Source organism: Ranitomeya imitator, chromosome 5 (assembly GCF_032444005.1).
Source record: "Ranitomeya imitator isolate aRanImi1 chromosome 5, aRanImi1.pri, whole genome shotgun sequence".
In the NCBI taxonomy this organism is placed as follows: Eukaryota; Metazoa; Chordata; class Amphibia; order Anura; family Dendrobatidae; genus Ranitomeya; species Ranitomeya imitator.
This window is the reverse complement of record NC_091286.1, coordinates 294258737-294280146: the sequence shown is the minus strand read 5'-3', so window position 1 is coordinate 294280146 and position 21410 is coordinate 294258737. Positions and strand designations below refer to the sequence as shown.

General features: G+C 44.4%; 1 protein-coding gene across 2 annotated transcripts in view; it reads left to right on the top strand.

Moving 5' to 3' along the window:
• Positions 1-17816, top strand: part of LOC138637505 (uncharacterized) — a 67857-nt gene extending 50041 nt beyond the window's left edge. For both annotated transcript variants that reach the window (XM_069726252.1, XM_069726251.1), the window contains one exon: positions 16498-17816. In XM_069726252.1, the coding sequence (XP_069582353.1) occupies positions 16498-17048 (551 nt within the window). In that variant the 3' untranslated portion in view covers positions 17049-17816. The remainder of the gene's footprint in view (positions 1-16497) is intronic.
• The last annotated feature ends 3594 nt before the right edge of the window (positions 17817-21410 follow it).

The window sequence follows — 21410 nt, the reverse complement described above, 5'->3', positions numbered from 1 at the left end:
ACAAATCCCAGATATACCGGCATACTCGTCAAGGACCGTCATCACCGCCCCCAGGTAACCCCCTGCATCTCCCAAAAAATAACATGTCGTCAGTATAAAGTGCTACTTTTTCTTCATGTGTCCCATATTTAAATCCAATAATAGTTTGATCCTTTCGTATCACCGCCACCAGTGGTTCAATTGCTATAGCAAACAGAGGAGATAAGGGGCACCCCTGTCGCGTGCCTCTAAACAAGGAAAAAAAAACCCAGACAGCCACCCATTAACACGTTCCCTGGCCCTAGGAACAGTGTATGACAACCAAACCCATTTGATAAACCTCTCCCCAAAGCCCATATGACGCAACGTGGCCCACAAGTATTTCCACTCTACGCTTTCGAATGCTTTGGCCGCATCTAGTGACAATCTCTCTATGCCCTTCATTGTCTGCCTTCACTTGCATGTTAATGAAGAGTATCCTCAAATTTGTCGCTGTGGATTTGTTAGGCATGAAACCCACTTAGTCCTGATGTATTATAGATGTTTTAACTTTATTGAGACGATTAGCCATCATTTTAGCTAAAAGTTTTACATCTGTCGTTAGCAATGGGATTGCACCTCTAAGTTAAACGGTTTATCTAGCAATTGTTGGGACTCCACAGACCGTTTCGGAAGCTCAACTCTGACCAAGAAATCATCAATCTCTGCATCCGTCGGCTGCATCTGTGACCTATACAGATTACTATAAAAGTTCGCCATCACCTTCAGTACGCCCAGGGTATCTCTGACCTCCTGCCCATCTTCACCCTCTAAGGCAACTATGTAATCATTGTGGAATAGCAATTGGATAAAACGTAACCTTTAATAGGTATAAGTTAAAAATAATAAACGTACAACATATAAACCAGGGAGGGACACCCGTGTATCTATGTGACCCTAACCAACACAAAAAGGGGAAGAAAAAACAAAATACAAAAAACACATATAAAATACTGACAGTACTCTAGCCTCCAAAGACTATTGAGATAATAATCCAAAGTGCCGTTTGACTATACGGCCAACTATTGGTATACTTGAAACACCAGATACAATGCTACATATCAGAGAGTGCACATATATAAAGTACCCTGTAAACCATGCATGGTACATTGATATGTATGTCCAAATATATCATAGGTGTATTATCACAAAAAAACAAGGAAGTCAGGCACAACAATATAAATGTAAACCCCCTGTACTATTACACCAAAGGAATATCTACTTATTACTCATGCTATTAATCATATGCCATAGGCAAGATGTAATGTAGCCTGAAGCCCATAGAGTTCAAAGGTGATCAGGTAGTATAGATATATCGGTGCCGTATATGTAAGGCGCTGTAGGAGACTGTCAGTAATCTAGCAGCATGTATCTAAGAGGCATATAATAGACCAGAGGTCACCATATCAAATAGCAAGGACGGGACCACGCTGCCCCATGAACACCTTTCATGAGCATCCCCCTTTGTGTATAATGGTGCGGTCTCAATCCTTATGAAACAATCCTAGTTGTCATAGAGCGGCACCCAACTGTGCCACTTCTGCATAAGGCACTATTACATGAAAAGATCTCACCCAATGGTGGAGAGAATCATCCTGTCTCTCTTAAAAGGTGAGAAAGCCTCTGTATGAATCGGCGTCTCCCGACGCGTTTCGTCCGGTAGGACTCATCAGGGGAGTCTAAGAACCTGTGTCTGCCGCTTTACAGGTCTCCCCGCTTCTGTGTTTAAATAATCTCAAGCACGGAGGCGCGTACCATAGGCCCCGCCCCCGGCGTGTGACGAGCCTCCTGTGCTTTGCCTGCTACTTCCGGTTTAGCGGAGCGCTCATGCGGACTGCAGCGCTAAATACCATGGAGACAGGACGCTAAGCACTCCACTCCACTGTATAGCGCTGTCCGACTCCCTGTCTATCAGGCTCCATGCCGGGATGTTTTTTTGTGTGACTCCAGTACGGATGGGTCACCAGATATGCGAGCACAATAAGACCTGTGCCATAATGTGTATAATGCACAGAGTTCATGCGCCGCATCTGAATGGATGGACAGTTTTTTCTAAAATGTCCTATCCGCCCGTTGATATGGTATAGTATTGAATAGACCACTTGTATAGGTTCCTACTGCAGGGTCCAGAAGAGAACAGATATAGTACTCTCACAAAGCTCATGAATATTATACTTAGACATAAAAGAGAGACCATGATTGAGTCACAAGCCAGGCATATAACCTGATGAGATAAAAAATCAAAAATAAAAAACAACCACAAACCATGTACCGGACCCATCATGGTAAACCCCACTACTGGAACAGCGGGGAAAGAGGAGACGGAGCAAAAAAACAAAAAGTACTTATATAAAAGGGGAGGGGTATACACAAAGGCACGCCGTATATTATTAGAAGTACCGGACACCACTAGACCCCTGGACTAGATACAGGAATGAAGGAAGGCACCCTATTGTGCCCTATCCTAATGCCCTATCTTCCTATACTCCTGCCTGACGCGGAGGTTGGCACCCTAGGAGATACTGCGCATATGGCGCCCCCACTCAACGACAACTGTCCCTACCTTTCTGTCCCTATAGTCCCTAGTTAGGACAGACAGGGAGGAAGAATTATGTGCATGTTGAAACTTAATGCCAGATGTAAAAGCCAAGTGGGTGGGGAATATGTGCCTAGATAAAGATGGACATGTCTTGGTCCTGCCTAGCGCGGGGGTTGGCACCCTAAAAAACCTCTCGCATTGGCGCCCCCACTCCTCGGCGGCTCACCCTCCCTTAATATCCCTATTGCCTCAATGAAAGGCTTGTATAGTGTGTAAAGGGAAATGAGAAAGACTGGGACAGTCTATAAAAAGCAGTTATAGGGCTGTAGCTCATTTAGTCCCGATGGCTGGACCGTTTTTAGATGGAATATCCATCTGCTTTCTTTTTGGAGAATTGACCTGTCCCAGTCCCCTCCTCGTACCGGGGGTACAATTTTGTCTATTCCCACGAAAGTGATCTTTTTAAGGTCCCCCTGATGGAAGGAATTCATGTGGGTTGCAACCGGTGTTTCTCTCTTATTTGCGATGTCTCGGAGGTGCTCACATACCCTTTTCCGAAATTCACGTTTGGTCTTTCCCACATACTCCATGCCGCATTCACAGTTGGCTTTGTATATAACGCCCTTTGTGCGGCAATTAATGAACTGTCGGATGGAGTAAGTGGTACCCGTTACGTTGCTGGTGAATTTTTTGGTGGTCAGGATGGAAGCACAAGCCTTACAGTTGCCACACCTGAAACAGCCCTTGACATGGTCCAGGTGTGGATTCAGGTTGGTTTTAGGATCGTAATGGCTGTGGAGCAATCTGTCCCCCAGGGATCTCCCCTTCCGATAAGTGATCTGTGGGTACAGCGACACATGACTCTTTATGTCTCTGTCCATCAAGAGAATTGGCCAATGCCTCTGGAAGATATCTCTAATGTCATTGGCCCCGTTACAGTACGTTGTGATAAACCGGATCTGAGTGTCATTATCTGACTTCGTTTTGGGTGTCAATAAATCCTTTCTTTCTTGTCTTATAGTTTCTTTATAGGCCTTTTTCAACACCTCCTCCGGGTAACCCCTATCTCGGAACCTACCACGGAGATCATTGGCCTGTTCATGGAAGGAGCTGTCATCTGAGCAATTCCTCCGAATTCTCAAGTACTGGCCCTTAGGAATTCCTCTTTTCAATGGGACGGGATGATTACTCTCCCAACGAAGGAGAGAATTGGTGGCAGTCTCTTTCCTATGGGTCTTGGTAGTGATAGCACCATTACTGCTTCTTTCTATACATATATCCAAGAACGCCAATTTCGTTGGACTTGCCTCATAAGTGAAGTGAAGGCCCACATCATTTACATTCAGGCTCTTCACAAAATCACTGAAATCATCAATGCCCCCTCTCCAAATGACCAGCACATCATCGATATACCTGAGCCATAATATTATCCTCTCGTCAGAACTTAGGGCTGAGTCACCAAAAAAAGGCCCATAGTCTCGGGTAACAACAGTCTCACAGAAAGACTTGGGATATATGTGGATAAAATTCTCAAACCTTTTGTTTATGCGTTGAACTCTTATGTACGGGACACCACCGACCTTTTGGGCAAATTGGATGGCGTCTATCTGGAAGATGATATGATACTAGCCAGTATAGATGTGGAGGCATTATATTCATCAATCCCACATGACAAAGGATTATTGGCAGTGAATTGGCAGTGAATCACTTCCTCAGTACCAGGGGTACGCAATATGAAAGACACAATAAATTCGTACTGGAAGCCCTGGAATTCTGCCTTACCAGAAATGTGTTTGTGTTTGACCGTAAGTACTTCCACCAGCTCAGGGGCACTGCGATGGGTAGCCCTTGTGCACCTTCGTATGCAAATTTGCTCCTGGGCTGGTGGGAGGAAAGGGCGGTTTTTGGTGACTCAGCCCTAAGTTCTGACGAGAGGATAATATTATGGCTCAGGTATATCGATGATGTGCTGGTCATTTGGAGAGGGGGCATTGATGATTTCGGTGATTTTGTGAAGAGCCTGAATGTAAATGATGTGGGCCTTCACTTCACTTATGAGGCAAGTCCAACGAAATTGGCGTTCTTGGATATATGTATAGAAAGAAGCAGTAATGGTGCTATCACTACCAAGACCCATAGGAAAGAGACTGCCACCAATTCTCTCCTTCGTTGGGAGAGTAATCATCCCGTCCCATTGAAAAGAGGAATTCCTAAGGGCCAGTACTTGAGAATTCGGAGGAATTGCTCAGATGACAGCTCCTTCCATGAACAGGCCAATGATCTCCGTGGTAGGTTCCGAGATAGGGGTTACCCGGAGGAGGTGTTGAAAAAGGCCTATAAAGAAACTATAAGACAAGAAAGAAAGGATTTATTGACACCCAAAACGAAGTCAGATAATGACACTCAGATCCGGTTTATCACAACGTACTGTAACGGGGCCAATGACATTAGAGATATCTTCCAGAGGCATTGGCCAAATTTCTTGATGGACAGAGACATAAAGAGTCATGTGTCGCTGTACCCACAGATCACTTATCGGAAGGGGAGATCCCTGGGGGACAGATTGGTCCACAGCCATTACGATCCTAAAACCAACCTGAATCCACACCTGGACCATGTCAAGGGCTGTTTCAGGTGTGGCAACTGTAAGGCTTGTGCTTCCATCCTGACCACCAAAAAATTCACCAGCAACGTAACGGGTACCACTTACTCCATCCGACAGTTCATTAATTGCCGCACAAAGGGCGTTATATATAAAGCCAACTGTGAATGCGGCATGGAGTATGTGGGAAAGACCAAACGTGAATTTCGGAAAAGGGTATGTGAGCACCTCCGAGACATCGCAAATAAGAGAGAAACACCAGTTGCAACCCACATGAATTCCTTCCATCAGGGGGACCTTAAAAAGATCACTTTCGTGGGAATAGACAAAATTGTACCCCCGGTACGAGGAGGGGACTGGGACAGGTCAATTCTCCAAAAAGAAAGCAGATGGATATTCCATCTAAAAACGGTCCAGCCATCGGGACTAAATGAGCTACAGCCCTATAACTGCTTTTTATAGACTGTCCCAGTCTTTCTCATTTCCCTTTACACACTATACAAGCCTTTCATTGAGGCAATAGGGATATTAAGGGAGGGTGAGCCGCCGAGGAGTGGGGGCGCCAATGCGAGAGGTTTTTTAGGGTGCCAACCCCCGCGCTAGGCAGGACCAAGACATGTCCATCTTTATCTAGGCACATATTCCCCACCCACTTGGCTTTTACATCTGGCATTAAGTTTCAACATGCACATAATTCTTCCTCCCTGTCTGTCCTAACTAGGGACTATAGGGACAGAAAGGTAGGGACAGTCGTCGTTGAGTGGGGGCGCCATATGCGCAGGATCTCCTAGGGTGCCAACCTCCGCGTCAGGCAGGAGTATAGGAAGATAGGGCATTAGGATAGGGCACAATAGGGTGCCTTCCTTCATTCCTGTATCTAGTCCAGGGGTCTAGTGGTGTCCGGTACTTCTAATAATATACGGCGTGCCTTTGTGTATACCCCTCCCCTTTTATATAAGTACTTTTTGTTCTTTTGCTCCGTCTCCTCTTTCCCCCGCTGTTCCAGTAGTGGGGTTTACCATGATGGGTCCGGTACATGGTTTGTGGTTGTTTTTTATTTTTGATTTTTTATCTCATCAGGTTATATGCCTGGCTTGTGACTCAATCATGGTCTCTCTTTTATGTCTAAGTATAATATTCATGAGCTTTGTGAGAGTACTATATCTGTTCTCTTCTGGACCCTGCAGTAGGAACCTATACAAGTGGTCTATTCAATACTATACCATATCAACGGGCGGATAGGACATTTTAGAAAAAACTGTCCATCCATTCAGATGCGGCGCATGAACTCTGTGCATTATACACATTATGGCACAGGTCTTATTGTGCTCGCATATCTGGTGACCCATCCGTACTGGAGTCACACAAAAAAACATTCCGGCATGGAGCCTGATAGACAGGGAGTCGGACAGCGCTATACAGTGGAGTGGAGCGCTTAGCGTCCTGTCTCCATGGTATTTAGCGCTGCAGTCCGCATGAGCGCTCCGCTAAACCGGAAGTAGCAGGCAAAGCACAGGAGGCTCGTCACACGCCGGGGGCGGGGCCTATGGTACGCGCCTCCGTGCTTGAGATTATTTAAACACAGAAGCGGGGAGACCTGTAAAGCGGCAGACACAGGTTCTTAGACTCCCCTGATGAGTCCTACCGGACGAAACGCGTCGGGAGACGCCGATTCATACAGAGGCTTTCTCACCCTTTGAGAGACAGGATGATTCTCTCCACCATTGGGTGAGATCTTTTCATGTAATAGTGCCTTATGCAGAAGTGGCACAGTTGGGTGCCGCTCTATGACAACTAGGATTGTTTCATAAGGATTGAGACCGCACCATTATACACAAAGGGGGATGCTCATGAAAGGTGTTCATGGGGCAGCGTGGTCCCGTCCTTGCTATTTGATATGGTGACCTCTGGTCTATTATATGCCTCTTAGATACATGCTGCTAGATTACTGACAGTCTCCTACAGCGCCTTACATATACGGCACCGATATATCTATACTACCTGATCACCTTTGAACTCTATGGGCTTCAGGCTACATTACATCTTGCCTATGGCATATGATTAATAGCATGAGTAATAAGTAGATATTCCTTTGGTGTAATAGTACAGGGGGTTTACATTTATATTGTTGTGCCTGACTTCCTTGTTTTTTTGTGATAATACACCTATGATATATTTGGACATACATATCAATGTACCATGCATGGTTTACAGGGTATTTTATATATGTGCACTCTCTGATATGTAGCATTGTATCTGGTGTTTCAAGTATACCAATAGTTGGCCGTATAGTCAAACGGCACTTTGGATTATTATCTCAATAGTCTTTGGAGGCTAGAGTACTGTCAGTATTTTATATGTGTTTTTTGTATTTTGTTTTTTCTTCCCCTTTTTGTGTTGGTTAGGGTCACATAGATACACGGGTGTCCCTCCCTGGTTTATATGTTGTACGTTTATTATTTTTAACTTATACCTATTAAAGGTTACGTTTTATCCAATTGCTATTCCACTTTATTACTTGTTTGGATTTATGCCCAGCTTCTATATATATGTAAGCATTGTCTCTATGTGCAGCAGCCACCAGGGCTAGGAGATTGCATAGTTTGGAACATCTTTTTTCGTTCTGCTGTTCCCAAATGACAGCGCACTTACTAAAGCCTGAGCCTTTTTAAGCCTTTCCTCTGCGCGAGTGGATGGTTCAAGGTCAATGCCTCTTCCACTTCCCTCAACTCCATAAATACCCACTGGTCCTATTAGTGTTCGTCTGGACCCTATATATCCTTTAATACAAAGCCCCCTGAAGAAAGCCTTCATAGCCTCCCAGACAATCCCTTCATGCGCCATACCACTATTAACCCCAAAGAACTCTCTGAGCTCTTTCTCTAAATCACTTCCCTTATCAATTAGCTGCAGCCAGAAGGGATTTAATAGCCAAGGGGGTTTATTATTCATTAGTTGACCCTGCTCACCAAGCAAGACAAACAATGGAGAATGGTCAGACACCGTTCTAATCAAATATCCCACATCTGTCACAAGACATAGCATCTGGTCATGCTCCAACGCCAAATCAATCCTTGACAAAGAAGAAGTCATTGAATAACACAAGAATTTACGCACCCCGAGGCTACGAACCCTCTAGAGATCAATCATAGACGTTTCTCTTAACAAAGCACCAAATGTAGTACAATTCCCCCCCCCCCCCCCCGGCTTTAAGTACGGGATCCCTGGGAAACCCGCAATGATTTCCAATATTTTCTGAGGCACTTTATTATTATATGGCGGCGGAACATACACTGACCTGAGTAGTATAGGCCTATTATTAAGTTTGCACAATAAACACACATATCGCCCCCTGAATCAATACCGTATATACTCAAGTATAAGCCAAGATTTTCAGCCCATTTTTTTGGGCTGAAAGTCCCCCTCTCGGCTTATACTCGAGTCATACCCGGGGGTCGGCAGGGGAGGGGGAGCGGGGGCTGTGTAATTATACTTACCTGCTCCCGGTGCGGTCCCTGGACGTCCCTGCTTCTTCCAGCGCTACAGCTTCTTCCTGTATTGAGCGGTCACATGGTACCGCTCATTACAGAAAAGAATATGCAGCTCCACCTCCCATAGAGGTGGAGCCGCATATTCATTACTGTATGAGTGGTAACGGTGATCGCTCAATACAGGAAGAAGATCCAGCGGTGGAAGAAGCAGGGACACAGCGCCAGGAGCAGGTAAGTATACGGGGAGGGGGAGCGCAGCGCTGTGCGATATTTACCTCTCCTTGTTCCAGTGCGGCTCCGTCTTCAGCGTCCTCTGGCAGTGGCGCTCAGGTCAGAGGGCAAAGTGAACTTTATTTGCAGCTGCGATCCGCAGCTTAGCAGGATATAATATGGAACATTTCACACCAATCTCCCGTAGCCTGTTCTTGATGTCAGTAAACCTGGCCCTCTGTTTCTGCACTTCGATAGAATAATCTGGAAAGATGGAGATTGCGAAACCATTAATCACGAGGTCTGGCTGGTCCGTAGCAAGCCTCAGAACAGTATCTCTATCCCAATAGTGGAGCACTTTAGCTATTACAGTCCATGGTGGACTTCCAGGGGGGAGGGGACGTGGGAACCCTGTAGGATCGTTCAATTGCATAGAACCGAAACAGCTTATTGGCACCCATCTTATCCATGAGCCATTTCTCAAAAAATTCTGTAAGGGTATTACCTTCAACTTTGGTCGGAGTGCCGGAAAATCTCAAGTTATTGCGCCAGGACCTGTTTTCCAGGTCAACCGCTTTGGCATGGACAGCAGTAAGGGCTAATGCCATTTGTTTATGTTCCTTCTTGGCTCCTGCTATATAGTCCTTTGCAGCACAGACTCTTTTCTCCTTCTCCTACCCTCTCCTTCACCACATGCATAGCGTGCTGCATTTTGGTCATATTAGCTTGAATGCTGCCCAACTGTGCCGCCATATTGATAATAGAAGAGTCACAGTGTATAATGGCAGGAAAAACATCCTTTAAGGTTGGCTCCTCCGGCAATAGCAGCTCTCCCATCTTCACCCGCAGCAACTCTGTAGCCACCTCGCCATGTCCTGCATCACCTCCCTGCGAGCTGCTCCGACTCCCATCTTCACTCTCATCATTGTCTTCCTCCCCTGCTCCGGTTCCTCCTCTCCCCTCACATACCTCCGCGATGTGCATATGTCTCCTCCATCTTCAGCCTGAATCCGTGACTCCCCCGTTCTCCAGGCAAAACACTGCAGTTTGCTCACAGCGTCTAGCCGCCTGCTCCCTCCCTGGGTCGCCCCTCCCCCGCGTCCGTCTCACCAGCGGCATGGGCGCCATCTTGAGCCTTTCTGTCCGGATCCCCGGCGTTCTGAGGCCTGGGAGATCTGGTAGGGTCACTGCACTTTGGGCCTCACAGTAGGGAGGCACTGAAGCGTCTGAGTACCACAAAGCATGTCCTGGCTAGATACTAGGCAGGAGCCGGATCAACACACGTCTGCTCACATCTCACTCCAGGCCACGCCCCCCCGAAGCGTTCCATAGTTAGTACCTCATAAACTGACACATTGTAAAATATGGCCTTTTCATAAAGGTGAAATCTTGCTGGGAGGAATGAAGGGGTTAATTGTACCCTATATGTAATTTAGGTCCTCCTTGACAAGCAACAAAGCTTACGATTTATGTTATTACTCCATTAAGTTTCTACCTACCTACACCCATAAGGTGACAGTGATTTACAGGGGTTTTCCCCCACTCCAAGATCCTATCCAAATATGTAGTAAGCGTAATAATAATATTAGCAAATACCTCTAATTAGAAATGTAGTATCGTTTTTCTGATTCCCTCTGTCTCTTTCCTCATGTGCAGGCATTGCAGGACCTTAGGTATTCATGGTTAGGACCACAAGCAACTAGCTGTCACTATATCAGTGGTTGTAATCATGGATACCTAAGGTCCTGCAATGTCTGCACATGACGAAAGAGACATGGCGAATCAGAAACACTATACTAAATTTCTAATTGGAGGTATTTGCTAGTATTATTATTACGCCTACTGCATATTTGGATAGGATCTTAGAGATGGGAATATCGCTTTTAAGTTTCCACTGGACCTATTGTTTATTGTTCCCCTCCCCCTTCCTTTGTCCCCAGCCCCTCTCCTATTTGATCCAGATATTTAGAGTGCCTTACGAAAGTATTTGGCCCCCTGAACTTTTAACCTTTTCCCACATATCATGCTTCAAACATAAAGATACCAAATGTAAAGTTTGGTGAAGAATCAACAACAAGTTGTACACAATTGTGAAGTTGAACGAAATTTATTGGTTATTTAAAATTTTTGTGGAAATTCAAAAACTGAAAAGCGGGGCGTGCAATATTATTCGGCCCCTTTAACTTAATACTTTGTTGCACCACCTTTTGCTGTGAGTACAGCTGCAAGTCTCTTGGGGTATGTCTCAGGCAGTTTTGTACATCGAGAGACTGAAATTATTGCCCATTCTTCCTTGGCAAACAGCTCGAGCTCAGTGAGGTTTGATGGAGATCCTTTGTGAACAGCAGTTTTCAGCTCTTTCCACAGATTCTCGATTGGATTGAGGTCTGGACTTTGACTTGGCCATTCTAACACCTGGATACTTTTATTTGTGAACCATTCCATTGTAGATTTTGCTTTGTTTGGGATCATTGTCTTGTTGGAAGACAAATCTCCGTCCCAGTCACAGGTCTTTTGCAGACTCCCAACAGGTTTCCTTCAAGAATGGTCCTGTATGTGGCTCCATCCATTTTCCCATCAATTTTAACCATCTTCCCTGTCCCTGCTGAAGAAAAGCAAGCTCAAAGCATGTTCTGCCACCACCATGTTTGACAGTGGGGATGGTGTGTTCAGGGTGATGAGCTGTGTTGCCTTTACGCCAAACATATCGTTTGGCATCGTTGCCAAAAAGTTCGATTTTGGTTTCATCTGACCAGAGCACCTTCTTCCATGTGTTTGGTGTGTCTCCCAGGTGGCTTGTTGCAAACTTTAACCCCTTTCTACCATTGGACGTACTATTCCGTCCATGTGGGGTGGGCCCTACTTCCCAAGGACGGAATAGTACGTCCAGCGTGATCAGCCGCGCTCACGGCGGGGGGGGAGGGGGGGGGGGCGGGGCGCGGCCAATCATGGCACATTAACCCCCAGCACACTGAGATCAAACATGATCGCAGTGTTCCGTCGGTATAGGGAAGCATCGCGCAGGGAGGGGGCTCCCTGCGTTCTTCCCTGAGACCCTCGGAGCAACGCGATGTGATCACATTGCTCCGAGTGTCTCCTACCCTTTTCTCCCTGCTGGCCCCGGATCTAAAATGGCCGTGGGGCTGCTTCCGGGTCCTGCAGGGAGGTGGCTTACCAAGCGCGGTAAGCCAGGAGCAGTGCACTTCAGATCGCTGATGTGACACAGTGCTCTGCAAAGTGTCAGATCAGCGATCTGACCTTATAACATGATGCCCCCCCTGGGTCAATGTTATAAAGTTAAAAAAAATATTTAGTTGTGTAAAAAAATTAAAAAAATATATTATTCCCATAAATACATTTCTTTAAATAAAAATAAAAAAACAATAAAAGTAGACATATTTAGTATCGCCGCGTTCGTAACGATCCGACCTATAAAAGTGTCCCACTAGTTAACCCCTTCAGTGAACACCGTAAAAAAAAATTAAAAAAGGCAAAAAACAACGCTTTATTATTATACCGCCGAACAAAAAGTGGAATAGGACGCGATCAAAAAGACGGATATAAATAACCATGGTACCACTGAAAACGTCATCTTGTCCCGCAAAAATCGAGCCGCCAAACAGCATCATCAGCGAAAAAATAAAAAAGTTATAGTCCTCAGAATAAAGCGAAGCAAAAATAATTATTTTTTCTATAAAATAGTTCTTATTGTATAAAAGCGCCAAAACATAAAAAATTATATAAATGAGGTATCGCTATAATCATACTGACCCAAAGAATAAAACTGCTTTATCCATTTTACCAAACGCGGAATGGTATAATTGCCCCTCCCCCCCAAAAAAAAAAAAGAAAAAAAAGAAATTCATGAATAGCTGGTGTTTGGTCATACTGCCGCACAAAAATCGGAATAAAAAGCAATCAAAAAATGTCACGTGCCCGAAAATGTAACCAAAAACAACGTCAAGTCGTCCCGCAAAAAAAACAAGACCTCACATGACTCTGTGGACCAAAATACGGAAAAATTATAACTCTCAAAATGTGGTAACACCAAAAAATATTTTTTGCAATAAAAGCGTCTTTTAGTGTGTGACGGCTGCCAGTCATAAAAATCCGCTAAACAACCTGCTATAAAAGTAAATCAAACCCCCCTTCATCACCCCCTTAGTTAGGGAAAAATAAAAAAATGTATTTATTTCCATTTTCCCATTAGGATTAGGGATAGGGCTAGGGTTGGGGTTAGGGTTTGGATTACATTTACGTTTGGGATTAGGGTTAGGTCAGGGTTAGGGGTGTGGTTAGGGATATGGTTGGGATTAGGGTTAGTGGTGTATTGGAGTTGGTGGTTAGGGGTGTGTTTGGGTTAGGGTTTGTTAGAATTGGGGGTTTCCACTGTTTAGACACATCAGCACTCTCCAAACGCGACATGGCGTCCGATCTCAATTCCAGCCAATTCTGCATTGAAAAAGTAAAACAGTTCTCCTTCCCTTCCGAGCTCTCCCGTGCGCCCAAACGGGTTTACCCCATCATATGGGGTATCAACATACTCCGGACAAATTGGACAACAACTTCTGGGGTCCAATTTCTCTTGTTACCCTTGGGAAAATAAAAGTTTTGGGGGGCTAAAAAAACATTTTTGTAGGAAAAAATTATTTTTTATTTTCATAGCTCTGCGATATTAACTGGAGTGAAACACATGGGGGTTCAAAGTTCTCACAACACATCTAGATAAGTTCCTTGGGGGTCTAGTTTCCAGTATGAGGTCACTTGTGGGGGGTTTCTACTGTTTAGGTACATTAGGGGCTCTGCAAATGCAATGTGACGCCTGCAGACCATTCCATCTAAGTCTGCATTCAAAATGGCGCTCCTTCCTTTCCGAGCTCTGCCATGCGCCCAAACGGTGATTACCCCCACATATGGGGTATCAGCGTACTCAGGACAAATTGCACAACAACTTTTGGGGTCCAATTTCTCCTGTTACCCTTGGGAAAATACAAAACTGGGGGCTAAAAAATTAATTTTGTGGAAATTATTTTTTTGTTTTTCACGGCTCTGTGTCATAAACTGTAGTGAAACACTTGGGGGTTCAAAGCTCTCACAATATATCTAGATAAGATCCTTAGGGGGTCTACTTTCCAAAATGGTGTCACTTGTGGGGGGGTTTCAATGTTTACACACATCAGGGGCTCCACAATGCAACATGGCATCCCATCTCAATTCCTGCCAATTTTGCATTGAAAAGTCAAACAGCGCTCCTTCCCTTCCGAGCTCTGCCAGGCGCCCAAACAGTGGTTTACCCCCACATATGGGGTATCAGCATACTCAGGACAAATTGTACAACAATGCAGAAGAATAGTATATGCGGCACTCACCCTTTTGTAGCTGTATAATCGTGCTCTTTATTGGAAAGAATATATAAATACATCCATTAGGACATCAGGTGTACAGGAGGGTGCGGGAATGGAGACTGGACGACAGCCGTTTCGCACGGTGTGTGATTCGACGGATCCGATTGGACCCGTCGAAGCACACACCGTGCGAAACGGCCGTCGTCCAGACTCCATTGGACCCGTCGAAGCACACACCGTGCGAAACGGCCGTCATCCAGACTCCATTCCCGCACCCTCCGTGACACCTGTTAATCGAATGTTTATTAACAAGTCCAGAGGAGTTTGTACTATAAAACTCTTGTGCCGTCCTTCACTTTATTTTCTTTTTATTGTTGAAATTGCACAACGTTTAAGGTTCAATTTCTTCTGGTAACCTTGGGAAAATAAAAAATTGGGGGGCGAAAGTTCATTTTTGTGAAAAATTATTATATTTTATTTTTATGGCTCTACATTATAAACTTCTGTGAAGCACTTGGTGGGTCAAAGTGCTCACCACACATCTAGATAAGTTCATTAGGGGGTCTAATTTCCAAAATGGTGTAATTTGTGGGGGGTTTCAATGTTTAGGCACATTAGTGGCTCTCCAAATGCAACATGGCGTCCCATCTCAATTCCAGCCAATTTTGCATTGAAAAGTCAAATGGCGCTCCTTCCCTTCTGAGCTCTGCAATGCTCCCAAACAGTGGTTACCACATATGTGGTATCAGGGTACTCAGGACAAATTGTACAACAACTTTTGGGGTCCATGTTGCTAAAATAAAACAAATTGGAGCTGAAGTAAATTTTTTGTGAAGCAAAAGTAAATGTTCATTTTTTTTAAACATTCCAAAAATTCCTGTGAAGCACCTGAAGGGTTAATAAACTTCTTGAATATGGTTTTGAGCACCTTGAGGGGTGCAGTTTTTAGAATGGTGTCACACTTGGGTATTTTCTATCATACAGACCCCTCAAAATGACTTCAAATGTGATGTGGTCCCTAAAAAAAATGGTGTTGTAAAAATGAGAAATTGCTGGTCAACTTTTAACCCTTATAACTCCCTAACAAAAAAAAATTTGGTTGCAAAATTGTGCTGATGTAAAGTAGACATGTGGGAAATATTACTTATTAAGTATTTTGTGTGACATCTCTGTGATTTAAGGGCATAGAAATTTAAAAGTTGGAAAATTGCGAAGTTTGACCACTATCATGAAGTACAATATGTCACGAGAAAACATTGTCAGAATAACCGGGATCCGTTGAAGTGTTCCAGAGTTATAACCTCATAAAGGAACAATGGTCAGAATTGTAAAAATTGGCCTGGTCATTACCGTGCAAACCACCCTTGGCGGTAAAAGGGTTAAACAACACTTTTTATGGATATCTTTGAGAAATGGCTTTCTTCTTGCTACTCTTCCATAAAGGCCAGATTTGTGCAGTGATACGACTGATTGTTGTCCTATGGACAGACTGTCCTACCTCAGCTGTAGATCTCTGCAGTTCATCCAGAGTGATCATGGACCTCTTGGCTGCATCTCTGATCAGTCTTCTCCTTGTTTTAGATGAAACTTTAGAGGGACGCCCGGGTCTTTGTAGATTTGCAGTGGTATGATACTCCTTCCATTTCAATATGATCGCTTGCACACTGCTCCTTGGAATGTTTAAAGTTTTGGAAATCATTTTGCATCTAAATCCAGCTTTAAACTTCTCCACAACAGTATCACGGACCTGCCTGTTGTGTTCCTTGGTTTTCATGATGCTGTCTGTGCATCAAACAGAACCCTGAGACTATCACAGAGCAGGTGCATTTATACAGAGACTTGATAACACACAGGTGGATTATATTTATCATCATTAGGCATTTCGGACAACATTGGATCATTCAGAGATCCACAATGAACTTCTGGAGTGAGTTTGCTGCACTGAAAGTAAAGGGGCGGAATAATATTGCACGCCCCACTTTTCAGTTTTTGAATTTCCACAAAAATTTTAAAATAACCAATAAATTTCGTTCAACTTCACAATTGTGTTCGACGTGTTGTTTCTTCACCAAAAATTTACATTTGGTATCTTTGTTTGAAGCGTGATATGTGGGAAAAGGTTGAAAAGCTCCAGGGGGCCGAATACTTTCGCAAGGCTCTGTACCTTTGCATATCCTTTTTGTATCTTTTCTATGTCATATTTTGTATCATATATATATATATTCATTTGTACATACTGTACCATGTGACACTGTATAATATGTATCTATTCTGTAATTTCACGCATTTCAGATGTTCTTGACAAAGACCAAATATTTGAGCAACCATGGTCAGAAGATGACGACGTTTGGGAAGGTCAATTAGTGTCTCAAGAGGTAGATGATGATGAGATACTGTTTTCAACAAGCCAGGAGGACTACAGTGTGAAGGTGTTGGATGATGAAGTCACTGACCCAACATGGGAAGGTGCCATGCAGAGCGAGGCCAGCAGCGCGGAGAGGGAAGGATTTGCAACACTGCAACAGGCAAGAAGAGACAATGGAGTGGCTAGAGGGAGAAGAAGGGCAATTATTCCCCAGAACATCCACACGCGTACCAAGACAAGGGTTAGGAGTTCCTTAGTCTGGCGCTTTTTTAAAGAAAGTGCGGAAGATAAAAGAATGGTCATTTGCAATCTGTGCCATACCAAGATCAGCAGGGGCCTGACCAGTACCAGCTTGACCACCACCAGTATGCTCAGACACATATCCGCAAAGCACCCAGCTAGGTGGGCCGAACGTCTGGGTCCACAATTAGCGTCTGCTGGTGACACCACTGCCTCTTCCCCTGTGCTACGTGCTTAACCTCGCTCCAAATTTTTAGAGGGTTCCCTCCATAATTTTTTACATATGTGCGAGGCCTACTTCTTATTAATATGTATACCCCCCTCAGGGGTAATTTTTTACAGGGGTGCATACACTTTACCAGTCTAGGAGTGGAGTTCTACTCCTTAAAATGGGAAAAAATAATTTTGAGGCTATCTGTGTGTATTGCAGTCCCTCCTTCTAATTTTGGCAGTCCTTGCACTTCACAGGCTTTAGGAGTCCAACTACCTAACAACAATTTTAACAGAATGTGTATGAGGCCCTCCTTTATGTCTAATACATGGTATTTTGGACTCTGTTCTTTCTAATTTTTTTCAGTTCTTGCATTGATTGCATAGGCTTTGTGAGTCTGAGTCCCTCCGTCATAAATTAAACAGGATGTGTCTGACCATGTCACACACACCATATGCCCAGATAAGGTAGTAAAATGTTAAAATCACATTTACTTGTAATTGTAGTTTTACTTTTCTCTTTACTATAGCATATACTGTATTCATAGACGATGTGGAAATACTGTGAGAGATGGCCCGGTAAGGGGTTGAGTAGGCATTTTTTTTTTCTCTTTTTAATTTTGCCTTATAGACTGAGCCCTCGCGGGCAGGGTCCTCTCTCCTTCTGTACCAGTCGGTGACTTGTTTGATTCAAGATTATTGTACTTGTTTTTTTTTTAATTACGTATGCCCCTTCTCACATGTTAAGCGCCATGGAATAAATGGCACTATAATAATAAATAATAATCTTCGGTTTTGTATGTTTTATCGTCAGTCCGTAAAAGAGCAGTAATTCTCTGATAACATTGTTCCCAGCAGCAACCTGGGAGTCAGAGATGTTCCCAGGCGTCTTCCCCAAGCTGTTCCCATTCAGTTTGAGCGCTGTTTCCATCTGTTTAAGTGATTATCTTGCCTCCCCTACCCTCCTGTTAGGCAAAATGCTTGAGTTTCCCATTGATTTCTATTATACTTGTTACTCGATTCGAGCCCGTCCGAGCGTCCGACCTGCTCAATTCAAGTACTGAGCACTCGAGCATTTTAGTGCTCGCTTATCACTGTAGATTTTACTATCTGTTATGTTATTATTTTTCTAGAACTTCGTGCCACAACACATTATAATGCCACCAGTGTCCACAAATACACATTATGATGCACCAAGAACCCCCATAATGCTTTCTATACACAGTATGATGCCAGTGTCCCCCACACAATGATGCCCTCACATACTATGACGCCCATGCGTCTCCCTTACTCACAGTATGATACCACCATGCAAAGATGTCCCCATAATACCACCACACAGTATGATGCTCCCACATAATCCCATATACAGTATGAAGCCATCAGTGCCCCCACACATAGTATGATACCAACCATAGTATAAAGTCCCAAGTATCCCACACACAACAAAATGATGTCTCTCATGGAGTTTAAACCAAAAGTACGATTCATACCCTTCATGCCTCCACAGTGCCCATCTCACAGTATAACACCCTAAATTGCACCCTTCAATTCTACCGTAAAATACGAAAAAAAATAGTAAGCCACATTCTCCTCTCCATTTTTGCTGTAGCTGATCCCATACCATGTGGTGACATCATTGTGCCTCAGACGGCATAGGTGAATGGTGGAGCAGTGAGCTTACACTCCCCCACTCTGCTTCACAGAACTCTTACCATAGTACTACCATGTATTTTTGTGTATGAATGATTAATGAACAAACCTCCAAAAGCTTGTTTGTCATCGGTTATTTTAATATTGTTACTCGGCATATTGGGAGTCATATACAGTAGCATCTAAAAGTTTAGGAACCAGTGGTCAAAATTACTGTTATTGTGAACAGTTAAGAAAGTTGAAGATGAAATGATCTCTAAAAGGTAAAGATGACACATTTCCGTTTTACTTAGACAAAAAATTTTTTTTCTTTTAAAATTTTAGAAATTACTAAAAATAAAGTGGTCAGATGCAAAAGTTTCAGCACCGTTTGAGATTTGTGTGTTCGGACTAAGGTTTCAAACCTTAATTAGCCTGTAAGTTATGGCTTGTTCACTATCATTGTTTGGAAAGGCCAGGTGATGCATATTTCCCAGCTTTATAAAAACCCAGCCTCAACTGACCTTGTGCCAAAAAACAGCAGCCATGGGTTCTTCTAAGCAGCTGCATAGCGCTGAAAATGGTGAAGGCCCACAAAGCACATGAAGGCTATACAAAGATAGCACAGTAGTGTTGAGCGATACCTTCCGATATCGGAAAGTATCGGTATCGGTTGGGATCGGCAGATATTCAAAAAATATCGGATATCGCCGATACCGATACCCGATCCCAATGCAAGTCAATGGGACCAAAATATCGGAATTAAAATAAACCCTTTCTTTCCTTGTAGGTTCATTCTACATCAAGGAAAACAACTAAGAATAATGTAGGATGTATTGTGGGAGGTGGCGGAGACATTAAAGGCAATGAGGTTTAGCCCAATCAAATAGAATAGCATGTTTTTGTTTTTTTTTAAGACGTTCGGAGTGAAAAAGATATTGAGTATGTAAATTTTTTTTTATTTTGTCAGATATTGATGTTTCACTATTCCACGCCCTTCCCCTTCTTTTTTTTTCTTTTTTTTTTTTACTTTTCCCACACTTTCATCTTCATCATCATCAGCTTCTTTGACATCAACTTCTTCTTCACCTTATTCATCTTCTTCTTCATCTTCTACCTATTTTTTTTTTTTATTACATTCTTCATATTCATTTTATTCAACTATTATTATTCTTCCTATTCTACATATTCTTTTTATTCCACTGTTATTATTCTTCCTATTCTACTTCTTCATCATATTCTCATTTGTGACAGGCATTCCCGTAGTTGTTATCTATAAAAGTTGGAAGATTACACCTTCCGTTCTGCCAGTCACAAAAGTTACATTTGTCCGCGTTCAGTTTGGCCTGCAGCATCAGGCTTTATCCAGGGGCACCACGAGGAGGAACGGACTCACCCCCATACACTGCTTAGTCTTCTTCTGCATATAATTTAGATAATATCTTTTGCTCTGATATTAAGTCTTATGCTTAATGTTCTTCTGCTCTTTGTTCTGCAGCCTCTTGTTCTTCTGCTTCTCGGTCTTCCATGTCGTCGTCTCCAGGGTCGTCGTCTCCAGTGTCGTCATCTCCGCCGTCGTCGTCTCAGCCGTCGTCGTCTCCGCCGTCGTCGTCGTCGTCATCGGAGTGGTCTTCCGGGTCGTCGTCGTCGTCATCGGGGTGGTCTTCCGGGTCGTCGACTTTAGGGTCTTCAACTTGGAAATGTAGCAGAAGGTACAAGAAGGCTGAGAAAATGCCAAGAACCAGCTGATGGAACTGGAACTCGGATGGCTACCCGAAGGTTCAAGAGCCTATGGAACTACCGAGGACCAGCTGACGTTACTGGAACCCGGTTACTAAGCAGGAGGTACCCGTGCTAAAAAGCACTACCAAGGACCGCCTGACGTTGGCGGAACTCGGATACCCAGAAGGAGGCACCTAAGCCAAAGGCTCGGCCCGGAACCAGCTGACGGTACTGGAACCAGGATGGGGAGCAGAAGGTACAAGAGCAAAAGACACTGCCGAGAACCAGCTGACGGTACTGGAACCCGGATGGGTAGCCGAAGGTCCAAGAGCCAATGGAACTACCGAGGACCAGCTGACGTTACTGGAACCCGGTTACTAAGCAGGAGGTACCCGTGCCCGAAAGCACTACCAAGGACCACCTGACGTTGGTGGAACTTGGATACCCAGAAGGAGGCACCTAAGCCAAAGGCTCTGCCCGGAACCAGCTGACGGTACTGGAACCAGGATGGGGAGCAGAAGGTACAAGAGCAAAAGACACTGCCGAGAACCAGCTGACGGTGCTGGAACCAGGTGGTGGACCTGAAGGTCCACAGGAGAGGAGAGAACAGCTAGGCCGCGAGGCAGCCGCAGTTACCGAACCCCAACAGTCCTACAGGGGGAGCTGGGCCTACTGGCACTACAGAACCAGCCTTGACTACTAGTTCACGCAGCCCACATAGGAAGCTCCTAAACTGGAGGCACCCTGGAGTTGGCTAACCCGGCCGCACCACGACGGGGCAAGCATAGGCGTCTCAGTGAGCTTGACACAACCCGGAAACAGCTGGCGGTGCTGAAACCAGGCTTGGCACGAGGGAGTACCTGTGTCAAGAACACTGCCGAAAACCAGCTGGCGGTGCTGGAACCCAGATGCGTTGCCCCAGTGTGCAAGAGCCAATGGCACGACCGAGGACCAGCTGGCGGTGCTGGAACCCGGTTACTAAGCTGTAGGTGCCCGCGCTTAAAAGCACTACCAAGGACCGCCTGACGTTGGCGGA